The sequence below is a fragment of the Homalodisca vitripennis genome, chromosome 4 (assembly GCF_021130785.1).
Source record: "Homalodisca vitripennis isolate AUS2020 chromosome 4, UT_GWSS_2.1, whole genome shotgun sequence".
Taxonomy (NCBI): domain Eukaryota; kingdom Metazoa; phylum Arthropoda; class Insecta; order Hemiptera; family Cicadellidae; genus Homalodisca; species Homalodisca vitripennis.
The window spans coordinates 52,258,617-52,274,447 of NC_060210.1; the positions used below are offsets into that span (position 1 = coordinate 52,258,617).

General features: G+C 32.3%; 1 protein-coding gene across 2 annotated transcripts in view; it reads left to right on the forward strand.

The window, feature by feature from the left end:
• The window catches only part of LOC124359313 (protein ECT2), a 44,254-nt gene that overhangs the window by 472 nt on the left and 27,951 nt on the right, over positions 1-15,831 (forward strand). For both annotated transcript variants that reach the window (XM_046811965.1, XM_046811966.1), the window contains exons 2-6: positions 5,854-5,930; positions 11,482-11,612; positions 12,229-12,364; positions 12,987-13,199; positions 15,412-15,555. In XM_046811965.1, coding sequence (XP_046667921.1) covers positions 5,854-5,930; positions 11,482-11,612; positions 12,229-12,364; positions 12,987-13,199; positions 15,412-15,555 — 701 coding nt within the window. The remainder of the gene's footprint in view (positions 1-5,853; positions 5,931-11,481; positions 11,613-12,228; positions 12,365-12,986; positions 13,200-15,411; positions 15,556-15,831) is intronic.

A 15,831-nucleotide genomic window follows, 5' to 3' on the forward strand; every position in this document is an offset into this window, starting at 1 on the left:
CTATTATATTAGTTTATGTATTGAGCGTTAAATGTTTAGGCCATATATTAGGTTTCGAATAGGCCTTGATTTTAATGTTATAAGATCATTGATTGTCTATTATTTTTAATAGACCTTGGCCTAGAGGTTAGATGAATGAGATATCTTAAGTTGTCTCTCACTCATTCTGAAGTTATCAGGTATTACTATTGTTAAGTAATACTGGTATTTATTTACAATACCGTGACCATGAAAAATGGACTTTTTTTTTCATGGGTTGGGCATTTATAGCCAAGTATTATTATCACAGGTGACACTATAAACTGGGGGGAAAGTATATCATTGTATTATATTGATGCCTTTCGGCCATTATTACATTAAGAATGGAAAATAACCGACAAAATTTTTGTCGAAAACAACACTTGGAGTGTTAAGATCAGTCGGCATCACGTGATCTGGGATTCGACTTTTGCAAGCTCGAGTTAATTTTTTTTTCTAAAAGAGCAAGCAGTGCGCAGCACTGCGCAGCGGGCAGTGCATCGTTGACAGGATTAACGTCATCATTTCAGTAAAATTGCCAGAGGTACTGTCAAAAACAGAGTTTTCAGAGGATTTCAAAAAAATCGTAACTCCTTTGATTTTCGTTGCCGACTGATTTTTTCTTCACTATTGTTTTCAGGAAAAATTGTAGTTTTCAGGGAAAAAAAATTAACATACCTTTCCATGGTCACGATTTTGTAAACTGATACCGTAATACTAATTGTAAGTTATTTAGGTTTAGGCCTTGACCTGTTGTATGTAGCTTTGTCGATTTTTGAGGTTAGTTTTTTTTTTTAATTTGACAAGTCATCCGACTTGATAGCTATTGATGTTTTGACACTAAAATAAAGCATTAGTTTACTTTCTTATGGATTAACCCATAATTGGAAGTGTCCAATTTGTGGTGAAGAGATGAAAACTAGAATTAGGTGGAAGTAAATCAAGTAGGCTAAGCTAGTGTTTCACTGGAAGAAATGTCAGAACAAATACGAAGGTGCAAGAAACGCACTTAAAAGACTTTTTTATAGCATTCTAAATTTGGTATTATGAATATATTGTAAATAATATACTATTTTATGTAGTTTTGACAACATCAGGAACTTACCTGCAGAAATGCCATTTCGGATTTGCTAAAATAATCATAAGTACTAAGTTGCTCAAACATAGTTGAAATAAAGTTTACTTAGTTATTTGATATAATCTGAAACAAATACATTTAATTTAGATATAAACGTATAGCTTTATCCTAATTCAATTAAAAGCCTAAAACGTAATTCAGTTCGACATTATTGCTCCAAATTATTTAAAAGTTAAATCTGGTAGGGTACGATAAGCGGACCCGGTTTTTTATATCGAAGAATATTCGCATCTCAATCCTAGACTGTCAATCGATATAAAAGTACCTATAGTCCTCAATAATAATCATATGTTTTAAATTTAAATATGAATTTAATATTTAGGCTACAGTGGTCAAACAAATTATTATAATAAAAATTAGGAAAACTGAAGCCGACCACATTTGCTCCTCTCACAGTTACAGTTGTTTCATTGCCACAAATTTCACATAATGGGGTTTTCGGTAATTAGTCCAACACGTTGAAGCCACAAAAACAATATATTTTATTTATTATGTCTTATCATCTTTGAAAGCAATGTCGTGTAGTTTTCTAAAATTGACTCCCATTTTTAATAACTAAAATTACTTATGTAAAATTGAAATATTACCCTACGTGTATTATTTTAAAGTGTTTACAGCTGTTGATATAGACTATTTAAGTTAATAATTCAAAAAAAAAATAATCAGTATCGATAGATTATATTGATGGTTATGATTAAGTAATATCGTTTGCCAATTTCTATATAAAAAACCGGGTCTGCTTATCGTACCCTACCCGTTAAATCTGTTTGTTGTGTGGCTAATGGTGGCAAGTACAATGAGGATGTAGCCTAGGTACTTGTTCTTTGTGTTAGACCTAAGTGATAACTTTGTTGAAGTTTGTATATTCTAGGTCTCTGTCTTATTTTGTACAATGCATTGTGTTTGTATTGACTAGCTGGCTGTCAGTACATAAATAGTTTCATCAACCACATATCAAGAATCTGTAGGTAGCCTGGATAACCAAAGTAGTTAAATATCATGTTTACATAGTTATTGTCGACTTGAAAGTTTTTTTTTCTATTTATATTTTTACATGGCGCTGCAGTAAAGTAAGAGGCCACCACTGCAATCATATCAGGGTGCCAAATTATCAATTAGAAATACTTAAACTATCAAATAAAAAAAAAACATTTTAATTAAAATTATTTACAATTAATGTCCATCAGCTCTTTTTAATGTATTAAATAACAATAATATTGTTCCAAATTAATTCAGACAAAGTATAATCACTTGTACATGGTATTTGAGTAATGGGTGCTAGTATATGTGTTGTGTCACTAGTTGTCGAACACACATTTATCCTTAAAAACAGTAAAAAATTAGTATAAATGTTAAATTGCTTTGTTTGTTACATTTTATAGATACACATAACATAAATAGTTTTTTTATTCATTAACAAATTATTAATCTTTTAGATTTAAAACAACTGAATTATATTATAATTTAAAATATCTATAACATAATTTGTGTCAACATTTTTGTTTCTATAGTTTAGATAATCATAAATATGATGGTGGTGGCCTCTTATTATACTGCAGCCATCTAGATTATTTACGTCATATTTTATGTTAGATATATTCTAATAATATTTCAAAAGAGAATGTGCCTTTATTTATTTTGCTTTTATGTGTAAACTATTCAACCGAATTGTACTGAAATTTTAAATAGACATGTTTACAGTAGCCTATATGTTACGAATATAGGTCAATTATTATTTTTAAAATCCCTCTGTGCTACACCCCACTGGTCTTTAAAGTAGCGAAAAGTCCCATCTTGTTCTCTTAAGTTTTGTAATATTATTTGAAAGAGCCTGTCAAATATAATCAACTGTTGTGTGTAAACATTGTTTTATGACATTACAACAAGAAGTTTAATTAATTAATTTATTTATTTCAACGGGAGAAACCCAATACATCAAAAAATATACAATGAAAAATTTACAAGTGGTGGCTAACATGCATAAACTGATGAATGACTAGGAGCTACGTATTACTTACAAACAAGCACATAATTAATTGATATCAAAATTAATTTAAGTACTATTTTCAATTTGTTAGCTTATGCATTAATTCTCTAAGAAGTAGGCTAACCTTCTCAGGCTTTTTTTTAGATTTAGGCAATTAGGTAAGTACTCATACCTTATAAAATGCCCTAAAACACAAGATCGTCTGAATTTCTTGAATTTCTTTTGAAGAAGTCTATAAGAACTATGCTAAATGAAAGTTCGCTGGAACTTAAGCTTTGAACTCACGTACCAATTGTAGTTCTAAATGTCGTAAAGTATTATAATCGTTTTTCAGTTTATAAAGAAAGAAACACATAAATAGTGTTCTTGTTTATGTAGTTACTTGTAACTACATTTTGAGCAAATTTGAGCAAGTATAGATATAAAAGACTAACTTACTATCTAACTTTTACTATAAATCTATGACTTATAAAAGCCATTTTAGTTGTCTTTTGACTGAAGTAGGCTTCTGTGATCTGTGATACATATATTTTCTTGATCGGGACACAAAGAAAAATCAAAGGAACAAAAAATACTAAGAACAAAGCAGATTACAATGGCCATAAATATACACTTGTTTGACGTAGGCCTATTTTTGATTGTGAGAATAAGGCAAATTCAACAATGTTGTCTATCTTTTATTATACATTAAAAGACTACTCTGGAATCTATCAAGTGTTTTTTTTTTGACAGAAGTAGGCTTCTCAGAGCTATGAATGTATATTTTCTTGATCAGAAATAAGGTAAAATCAACTGTGGAATAAAATATACTAAGACTAGAGTAAATTGCAATGGCCATAAATATTCACTTTTAACATATTTTTTTGATCGTGGCATGAAGGCAAACTCAACATTGGTGTTGGAAATATAATTCACTCGAACCAGAAGTGCGCATGCAAGTGCAAAACCTATGACATTGTGTGGGAAGTCACGGATAACTGTTAGTAATAAATATATCCGTAGTAGAGTAAGATAAGTAGCAATAAGAATTGATTTTTCTTCTTCTTCATCTATGGTGCGGCCTATTGCCATGCACTTAAGCCTCATGGGCCTTTTGTGCGCACCCCGGAAGCACACCATGAGGCTTACCAGTCTGAGATAGTATTTATGTATCGAATACAAGTCTCATCAATCATATTAACACTTCTATAGTCATAATAACAATCATATTTGAAATTAAAATAATTAATATAATACACATAGTGTAATACAAATAGTCACAGAGATAATCCACAAGCAGGTCAGCTGATATGCCACTTTTTAAAATTTCACAGTCCTCCACGAGCTTTCAACTTGTTTTTTATATGAAAAAATGTTTATATTATTATAAACATATATATATATATATATATATATATATATTGTTACTATAGGCCTAGTTTTATTTCATATCACTTGTTAAATTGTAAATATAATTTTTGTAATGTCTTTTCATTTATATTTATAAACTATTGCAATATTGATATTGTAAATCGATAATTGCTTTGGTTTCATCTATATTTACAATACATCTTTTTGCTGGCCTCTTATGGTACTGGAGCAAATGTTTGGGTTGAAGCTAGACAGCTTTTGTTTCAAGTCCTTTTTGATATTCAGTGTGTTAATGTTTCGTATGTTTACCTAATGAGTTTAAAGTAGGTATTTTTTTGTACAGTTCTGTTGCTCAATAAAAAGTATGGTACACTTCCTACAAGTTTGCCTTTATAAAAAATATTTAAATAAAACGCTAAGTGCCTCTATTCTTCTAAAGCATATGAGAAAGAACTTTTAAAAGTGATGGTTTGGGGGTTCTGTTAAGAGACTGGAAGATACAACCTAATCAAAATCATATGAGTTCTATTTGAATGGGTAATTAGATAAAATTGCAAGGTTAGGTTAATTGCGTAATATTCTATTCAAGAGAATTATGTTTTTCAGATATGTTGTAGAAAGCCATTTTGAAGAAACATTGACAGTCAAATGAAAAGGAATACAGTACTTTCATGCGTTTATTCTTAACATAACATATTACAAATTAATTGTAAAATAATTAATGACATGTACGGCTGGGAAAGGGTGATTACTAAACCACTTCGTGGCAGAGACCAGGTTAAATTTTAAGAAAGAAAGTGATGAACTACAAACAAATTTTCTTCATCCAAGGGGATCAGCTCTGAGATCATTCTCAACAATGATTTTGTGACACTAATTAAATGGAAATTGATCCAGTAATTGTTTATGTAGGTTTAACAGTATTTGAAATTCTGTATAACCACGGGATAGAGTGGGTTTTGTAGACTATACAGTTCTTTACTGAAGCTTTGAGGAATGCAGCTTATACTTTGTGGAAGAAATTCCTGTTAGAATTATAGATGTAAACAGGTTAGGTAGGCCTATGCCTATTGCAAGAATGTCTGCTAGGGCTAGTTGACTGGTACAGAAGCTGAACAAAGAATAAACATTAATCAGTACTATTTCAATGTAGTGGTTATAGTCAAAACCACAACTTATGTGTTGTTGCAATAGCCTATGATTATATATTTTACTGTATCTGGTTACTTCGGACTGAGCAGAACATCTCATAAATATAGTGCTCTTGTGTTCAATCTGAAATAATCTGCACATATATAACAACATTGCTAATTTAGAATTTTTTAATGGGCTTTTATCAATAATTATGTTACTGTTATAGATGTTCCAGTTGCGGAAACAAAGATTTGTTTGGTTGGAGCTGCTAATTCAGATCCTGAAGTTGTAAAATCAGCCGAGGTTAGTTATTTAAAACTAATATTTCTCAAGAGCATGTAATATCAATGCATTGGTGTTTTATTATATTTCTTCACATTTAAATTAGACCATGGTGTAAATGAGTATCTGACTCTCTCAACACGTGAGTTGATATTTCAGTAAAAATGAAATGTTGGTATTTCATATTAAAATATTTTTGGCATTTACTCACAAATTTCCCTAGCAGCTTTAAACTGGTTTATGAACCAGTAATGAAAAATTGATGAAATAATAAAACATTTTAAAACTGACATTTAAAAAAGAATATGCAAATATTGTATTCAATCTGTTAGACATCTCATCCTGCCAAATATTGAAAATAATCTATCATTCAATTTATAAATATGAGCAGTAGTAATCATCATGAAGACCTAGTGCTTATGATCAAAGGAAAAAACAAAGGCATGCTGGAACGCCTAATACAAAAAGTACTAAACAACTGGTGTCATGGGGAAGGTCTACGGATCAACCCACCTAAAACAAATATGATTACCTTTACCAGGAAAAGAAAGTTCCAGCTAACACAACCTGTTCTGGAGGGAATCAGCATCAACCAAACAAAAGAAGTGAAATACCTGGGTTTAATCCTGGATGAAAAGCTCACTTGGAACTCCATATTGAAAATAGGATATCCAAAGCAACAATGGCCCTCGGGCGTGTAAGAGACTTTTTGGATTTAAATGGGGACTTAAACCCAAAATGATATTTTGGATTTACGAAACCATAATAAAACCAATGGTCACATATGCTGCCTTAGTGTGGTGGCCGAAAGTAGAACAAACACAAGCTGCTATAAGTCTACAGAGTCTTCAAAGGCTAGCTTGCTTAAGCATCATGGGAGTGATGAGATCCTGCCCAACACTAGCGATTGAAGCGGTCCTGGGATACACTCCTCTGGGGCAGGAGGTGGTGAGAATAGCCGCTCTAAGTGCAATGAAGCTTCTGGGAACAAAGGCAATAAATGCTACCTCCTTAGAAGGCCACATGAAGATATTGCAAAAATTTCCTGAGGCTGAAATGCTAACCAAAGTGTCAGACGCAATGGTTAAGAAATACTCCTTTGACAAACCATATATGGTCTCTATAGGAAGTAGGGAGAAATGGATTAAAAAGGAGGCCTACCCTACAAAAGGAGTCCTGAAGTTTTACACAGATGGTTCATGCCTTGACTCTTGGGCAGGATACGGAATACACAGACCTGGAGTCGACATGGCTGTGCCCCTAGGAAGACATGCCATGGTTTTCCAGGCGGAGGTCATGGCAAGAGACTCATGTTCCAGACGACTCATACAAATGAGGATAAAAGAATTAAAATACCTAATACTTTCTGATAGTCAGGCTGCACTGAAGGCACTTGATACCTGTTCGTTTGATTTGAAAGCGGTCTGGGAATGTAAGAATGCTCTAGCAGAGCTGGCAATGAATAACACTCGGTTGGGTACCGGGTCATGAAGGCATTCATCGAAATGAAAAAGCAGACATCCTCGCCAAAAAGGGATCGGAATCCACAATGGTGGGGCCTGAGCCAGGTTGTGGGATAGCCTTCTCCAACATTAAAGCTCTGGTCAAAGATTGGGAAAAGAGGATAAGACACAATAATTGGAGTAGGGCCTCAGGATTAAGACTATCCAAATTGTTTATCTCTCCTTACGTTAAAGGGTGGACAGCTCTCTTAGACCAGAATAAGGAGGATATAAAACTAATATTAGGAATGTTGCTAGGACATGGCCCTCTAAGGAAGCACCTTATGAAGGTAGGCCTTAGCCAGAGTAATGAGTGTAGACTCTGTGGAGGGGAGGAGGAGTCAGCAGAGCACATTTGGTTAGATTGTCCTGCCATCGTAGAAACTCGGAAAAGATACCTTGGAGCATATCTCCTCAGCCCCAAGGATATCGGACAACAGGAGCCTTCAAATCTGATTGGTTTTTGCAAAAGCCTCGGACTTTGAGGGCACAAAATTAAAGTAAGGGAGGCGCAAAGGTCCTGTCTTTTTCCCTCAGGAAAAAAAATCATCATGAAGCAATTTTCATTATTTATTAAATTTTACTTCAATTTTGTGTGTTTGTAAAATTAACTTGATTTTTGTCATACCATACATATTTAACTGTCAAAAACAGATGATTTTATTTTTGTTACAATTACTCAAAACTATCTACAAATCCTAATCCTAATATTATAAATATGAAAGTGTTTGTTTGTTTTGCTTTCACACATAAATTATTCAACCTATTGCACTGAAATCAAAGACTCCTTTTGAAGCAGTCGGCAAGAACTGTGGTTGATAAAAGTGTACTGGACTGTGCTTTTGAAGTAATGTACTAATTCCAGCTCTTAATTTTCTATGATATTATCAATATTTTTCAGTTTATAAAGAAACAGACGCAGTGTCATTGTTGATGTAGCCTACTTTTAGCTGTACATTTTTATAAAATATTAAGTATTAGATTTAAAAGACAATGAATATTCATAAATATAAATATTATTATAAATAACTTTTTTACATATCTTCTAGAATGCATCGTAAAATATAATTAACTTGAACCAACAGTGCAATGCCTACTAAATTGCGAGCAACGGAGCGCGTTTAACTTTTAGCACTGCAGATAAAATAGTCAATGTAATCTAACCTTTACTTTACATTTAAAGACGGTTTTTCAAACCTAAATTAGTTCTCTTTTGACAAAAGTGGGGTTTTCAGAGCTATGTATGTATATATTTTTCTTGATCAGAAAAAAGGCAAAGTCAGTAATGGAACAAAAAATACTAACATCGAAGTAAATTACAATGACCATAAATAAATACTTTTTAATATATTTTCTTGGTTTAGGGAAGAAGGCAAACTCATTAGCATCTGAAATATAATTCACTCAAACCAGAAGTGCTTATTGACGTACAAAACTGCCTGTGAAGCCGCGGGTAACTGCTAGTAATCTATATATTTTTAAACGTGTGTATAGCTTTATCATTGGTGTGTGTTTGTGTAATATCAATCCAGTTTTTTTAAGATCAAAATTAGTTTATACTTAAATCTGAATGACAGAAACTGTCATAGTTTATTAATATAATATCTAAGAATACTTGAATTGAAGCAAAGTGTCATCTTTGTTAAGGTTTGTCACCTGAATACTTTTTTCAAAATCAATTGAAGCTGTTAAAAATGAATTTTCATTTGAATGAATTGATCTCTGTTTATTATTTCAAACATTAGTTTAAGTTATTTCTTTATTAATAGAAGAATAGTGTGATTTTTCATCAACATCGTATGATTATGAGAGTTTGGATATAATAATTGGTAGGATGAGTACTTTATAACCAATTAAGTTATTTTTTTATTTGAATAGTTATACCTATGTGTATTAACTATTATCTCACCAGCTTTCATTTCCAAACAAGAGTAATTTCTAAATTTTAACTCATGAATATTTTTGCAAAAAGATTACTTAATCAGAGAACTGCTCGTTATATTAGTCTTGTTTGTGTCCCTAAAATATGAAGCTCGAAACATTTAAGAATCTACCTAAATATGGTATGAAGTGTTTTAACTATAATATATTAAATAAGATATTTTTCATTTGACATAATTAACAAATTTAAAAAGGTACCTATGTGTTGTTCAAACGATTGATTCAGATTTGGCTTTATTCAATGCACTAGTCGGTACTGAAAATTAAATTAAATAGTTCTGATTTTGATGTTAAGGTGGTATTAAGGATGGTTCTTATATTAAAATGTCATCTTTTATAATTTATTTGAAAATTTATTATTTATCAATAATAAATATCAACCATAATAATTATGGTTGATATTTATTATTAAACACTTCAGAAATGATATAACTGTTTTCATTTGCAAGTGGCCTACAATTCTACAGTTTTACAATTGTGCAAATGGCAATAGCTAGAAACCTACTGGTTTTCTCTCTTTAGTTATCATTGTGTACTGATGAGGCACAAAGTGCAGTGAGCTTTTTCAATACCAAATATCGACAGTTTTGTCTGAGTTGCATAACTGCTCCTGTTAAGTTTCACTCTTTGATTTCATCCCAGAAATATTGCTCTAATAATTGATGGATGGAAAGTTTGACCCTCAGTAAGATAGTTAGCCACGTTTGCTGCCTGAAACTATAATAACTATAATTTATCTCTTGTAGCGAAAAATTAAACTTAAGTTGTTTTACTATTACACATTACTATTACATATTAATATTACACATTTGGTGGTTTTAAAAGTTTGTTACTATTTTTAAGTTAAGTAAATTATTTTATTTGATTTAATATTTGTGGAGCTCCATTTTATCATTATTTTCACATTTTAGAATTGTTAAATTTTTCATATTTACTTTTGTTTATATAAATTGTAATAATAAAAAACTGAATATAGTAGCCCTCTTATTTGATTACCTTCAGGACTGGAGGTTTGACCGGACAACGATGATACTAGGTACACCAATGTGCTCTAAAACTCATTATACAAGGGCTATTAAGAAAGTAACGAATGTTTTGGAATTAAAAAAAACTAAGTACAAGAAACACATTTTATATTATATATTTGAGAAAGAGGGACTAAAATACTACTTTTCTAAATAATTACTAATACAAATTCTGGCATGTATAGTGGTTAAAAAACTTTGAAGTTCCTGTCATAGAATTCTATAACCAGTGATCTCAGCCACTCAGTAATGCGTACCATAAACACGCCACTCATCATTAGATCATGAATGTTTGTTCTGCCATTTTTAAACTGAATGCACCACTTTGTGACAGAACTTTCAGTAATTACGTTGTTCCTGTACACTTCCTGATGAATTTCTATTGATTTGAAATGTTTTGCGAACAAAAAACCCAATCACAGACCGCACTTCACAACTGGTGGGATTATCGATTCCAGCTCACATTTCAAATTTGAATGTAAAAATAAGGGAGCGCGGAGGTATTCTCATAGTCACGGCTGGACGCTGACTGAGGTACCGAGCACGAGCATACCAATATATATGTGTTCGCATCTGGCGACGTCAGGTGGAAATGTTCCTTACTTTTTGAATAGCCCTTGTAGTACAGTTTCTTGTAATTAATTATACAGTCACAGGTTGAAAAAACACACATGAACTACAACTGTATTTTTAATAACGATATATATAGGTCTTACACAAAACAAAAAGTATCCAAATTTACAATAATATAACAAAAATAACCAATTGAATATCAATACTTAAATTAGGTAATTGCTTATACTACCAATACACATTAAATAGTGTATATTTACTAAAATATCATTAAATATTCCTATTTTACAATTAATTATTGGAGTCCTATTTAAATCATAGGAATAAGCCATGTAGTCTCAAACCAGAAATTCGGACAAAACTTCAAATAAGAGCGTTTTCACGCTTCTCACAATTACAGGAGATTTGGAATAATAAACAATATAGATTTTGCTAGTTTGAATACAAATGTCAGTTGTCCTAGGTACAGAGAGGTTTTCATGTAACTACTGACACCTTGGAAAATTATGTGAATGTGTTTGTTTGCAACAGGTATTTGGAGTTGAAGTGATCACATCAGAAGATGGTTCTCTCTGCCACAGTTCCCTCCCTCTCTCTACCATATTCGTCCTCAATGAATTCGAGGGCTCAGTGTTCGAAAATCTTCATAAGCTGGGTCACAGGTAAAGCCATGTTATTTACTTAAATTAGATTGAGATAATTTAGAGAAATCTTGACAATACAAGAAAGTAGTTATTCACATAGCACACACTTACAACACAAAACTGTGTGCTATTTTCAATTATTTGATAAAAAACTAAAATATTTTGCTTTATTCTTCAGTGCTATGTGTTAATTATAATTCTAGCCATTATTATATTTTCATAATTAACAAAACTTTTATTTATGTTTAATATTAAATGCACTTGATATTATTATGCTGTAGAAATGTTACAAATCTTTTTTTGATAGCGCATTACAGCCATATTGTCTTTTACAAAAATGCTTGTATTTTTCTAGAATAAGCATAAACAGAGTTGTTACGTAACAGTTTGCTTTATAATACATCAATTTATGACAAATATATATGCATAGTTTTACAAGGATCTTTATTTTGTATCTATATACTACAAAAGTGACCTTTCTCCACAGTAAGATCCATTCAGCAAAAATTGAAGAAGTAGTCTAAAATTGTATGTATTACATTAACAACTTACAGTACAGGCATATAGATTTCATGATGCAATATGCTATCAATCTAATATGAAGTTCCTTAATACGACTATTTGGATTTTACAGGATACTGGGTACAACAGCGGTGAGAGAACTGGCAGCCAGGAAGGAACCATTGCCTCAAAACAGCAGGCCTCTATACAGCCTGGCCATGTGGGGCCTGATCGTGTGTTTCACTGGTTTCCGCAAGAAAGAGGAACTGGTAAATTACAACTGCAAATATACTATTAACACTATTATTTAAAAATATACTTTTGAGTCATCTTGGTTGTTTTTAGTTTTTAATTTTAATTTGTAAAGGAGTAAGAAGGTTTTAAAATGTAAAGTAATTTACTGAAGATAGTTAACATCTTATAGTATAACTGCATAATTAGGTCAAATTAGTAGATTATTTACTTCTTATAATCTGCCAGTGTGAATTCCTGAAATTGCATTACAATTCAGTAACGGACTTGGAAACTGGTTGCTTTTGCGACATGAATGATAAGTCCTGATTTGGTTTACGTGAAACTTGAGAAGGCTTTCCGTAAAGTCCCTTAATATTAAATCGACCTTAACATCTACTCTGAAAAAACCGAGTCTTCATAACATAGAAACAGGTACAATATTATTAATTCATATTCAAAAGACTGTGTTGATCACTTGGTGTGAGTACCCTACCTTGACAACGTAGTAAGAATACTCCTGCACTACTTGCAAAACAAATAACAGCTATTTATGATCATCATGGTGGTCAGAGTTTAAAGTTGCTATTGTTAGAATTGTTATTTTATATGATTATACTATCATTTTTTATTTTAATTTTTGTATGGTATGTGTGCTAGATGAGGTTGATACAGAAAATACACAACATGGGTGGTAGTATACGCAAGGAAATGAACAGCAAGGTGACACATCTGGTGGCGCAGAGGTGTGGTGGAGATAAGTACCAGTATGCTATGACGTTCCGCGTGCCTGTGGTCTCAGCCAGCTGGGTACATGACGCTTGGGCCATGCGATCTCAGCCAGATTACTCTGCTGCTGATGTCACTGTTATTGTGAGTATCTTCTATTTGTTGATTTTCTGTTTCAATTAAAATGAAATAAAAGCTAACAAAAGAGTCCATGAGAATAATTGTTAGTTTAGCACAGAAATAAAGCATAGACAGTATCTTGTTGTGCAAAATTTAAAGTTTCAGTTTTAAATATTCCTTACTGTATGAGGGAATATTCTAAAAGTAACCACTATTTGGTTGTTATTAAAAGCAACATAAAATCAGATAAACATGTTTTGTTACATACCTTTGAAACTATATACTTCATCTATTTTTCTACATAATTCACATTAAGATTAAAGCACTTATGATATCTTTTGATTAACTTAAAAATGCCTTTTTCCAAAAATTCTCCTGCCTGCACCTTTAACCAGTCAGTGACAGCATCTTTGAGTTCAGCTTCGTCATTGAAACTCTGAGATCCAAGCCACTTTTAAATGTGCATAAAGAGATGATAATCACTTGGAGCCAATTCTGGGCTGTAGGATAGATCGTTGAAAGTGCCCCAGGAAAATTTTGTAGGTCTTTGGTTTGCCAAGAAGAGTGAGGCCGAGCATTGTTGTGCCAGAAATCAGTAATCCACAATGCTTGAATGGCCCTTCTTATTTTTTGAATCTCTTACAATGAACTTCTGAATTGATGGTTGATCCACATTCCTCCAATATCACTGAACACTGTTGCCGTGAGCTTCTTACCAGAAAATTCTTGCCGGGTTGTTGTTTTTTAGATGAAGACGTATTGCCCCAAAGTTTTAACTGCTCTTTAGTTTTAGGATTCACCTACTTAATCCATGTTTCATCACAAGTCACGATCTTGTGAAGGAATGGCTCACCCACATTATTGTAATACGTAAAGAAGTCAAAGCAGATGTTATTTACTTTATTTTGTGACCCTCAGAAAGAACTTTGGGGGTACCCATGGGGCACAGTACTTATGGTAACCTAACCTCTCTGTTACCACCTTGGAAATGAGTAGAAATTTATTCAAAAGCTCATAGATTGTATAATGACGATCTTCTCTAACTGCATTAATCTTGTTTATCAAGCTCATCACTACTCCTTTCTTCGTTGTGTATGTTTGTTCATCCAGTTTTAAACAAGCAAATCCATTCATGTACACTCTCTTCACTCATAACGTTTGACCTATAAATGGCATAAAGTTCCCTATGAAGAGCTGCCACTAAATATTGTTTTGCTGTAAAAACCTAATTACAGCTTGCACTTTGTTTTTAGTGTGAATTTGAATTAAAAAAAAAAATAGATAGTGCTTGTTCAACCTTCTAACTGCCACAGCTAGATGTGCACACCAGTGTATGAGAGAGCGATAACGCTATCACCACTACTACTAGCACTGTATGCGAACAGTGGTTACTTTTGGAATAAGCCTTGTATAAACATAACATCTTACGTTCTGTATCCATTAATTATAAAATAATCAAAATTTTTGTTGATTATTCTTTGTAAAAGTCTGCATTTAATTTTTGATATTCACAATGTTAGCGAGTTTATGAGTTTATTAAAAAAATGTTGACATTAAATGGGTCACTCTCTCATATTTAGCTGTAGAGAATTCATGAACCAATGTTTTTTCTTATTTTGTTTAATATGTTTCAAATTATCCATTGTTCTCTAATAAGCAAAATATGTCCTTAGAAATCTCTATTTCTATCAAATCAGCCTTTGAGATTAAGTGGTAGAGAGGACTTTATAGTCCTAATTTCACCTCCAATAAAGACATTTTTCATTTCAAATTATTGTTTATTATTATCATTTCAGCTAATTATTCGTTTATTATTGTCGCCAACCAATCCTGGGCAACACTAATAAGTATAAGATAAAACCGCAGATCACAATACACAGCATAATCGCTACATAATCATGTGAGGGAAATTTCCAACACAGTACGACAACTAACCTTCCTATTATCAGTTATATTTTAATAAATGGTAGTTGAAGGGTACATGGATGAACTAACATAATGTCAACCTAGGAGTCCAAGAGATAGTAGGAGTTTACCAGTATTGTTGAGATAGTAACATTTGAACTTCTCATTTGTTCCCAAACTATCTATTCAATTGTAGGGCATTCTGGTTCAGCACTCTTTCCTTGAGGACGATTAAAATAACCATGTGTCACAGAATGAGAAGCTGTTAGACTAAACGTTAAGTTTTTGTTTTAATGATATAGCTTTGTAACCATGTTGTATTGTGTTGCAGTCAAACCACAAGTTAAAGCCATTCCAGGGTGCGAGGGTGTGCTTTTTGGGGTTCCCAGAGGATGAACAGAGACACATGGCAGAGGTGTTGGTGCAAAACGGGGGAACACACACGGACCATGAGGACACCCAATGCAGTCATATGGTAACAATCTGGCTCAATGTGTCTGCCTGTACTAAATGTTTAAAATATCACACTAATAGATTTTAAACGGTAGAATTTTGTTTTTAACAAATTTTAACATTTCTAATGGTTTGTTTGTGACCCATGTTAACTCCTTAGGTGCCAACGTCTCACACTACTTGGTATTATCTAGATATTCACAGTCTACACAAGACTTTGGCACTATAAGGGTTATTTGTTATTCTTTATCAAGATAGGATATATTTCCTAATTTAATCGTATTTTCATTATTGAGAA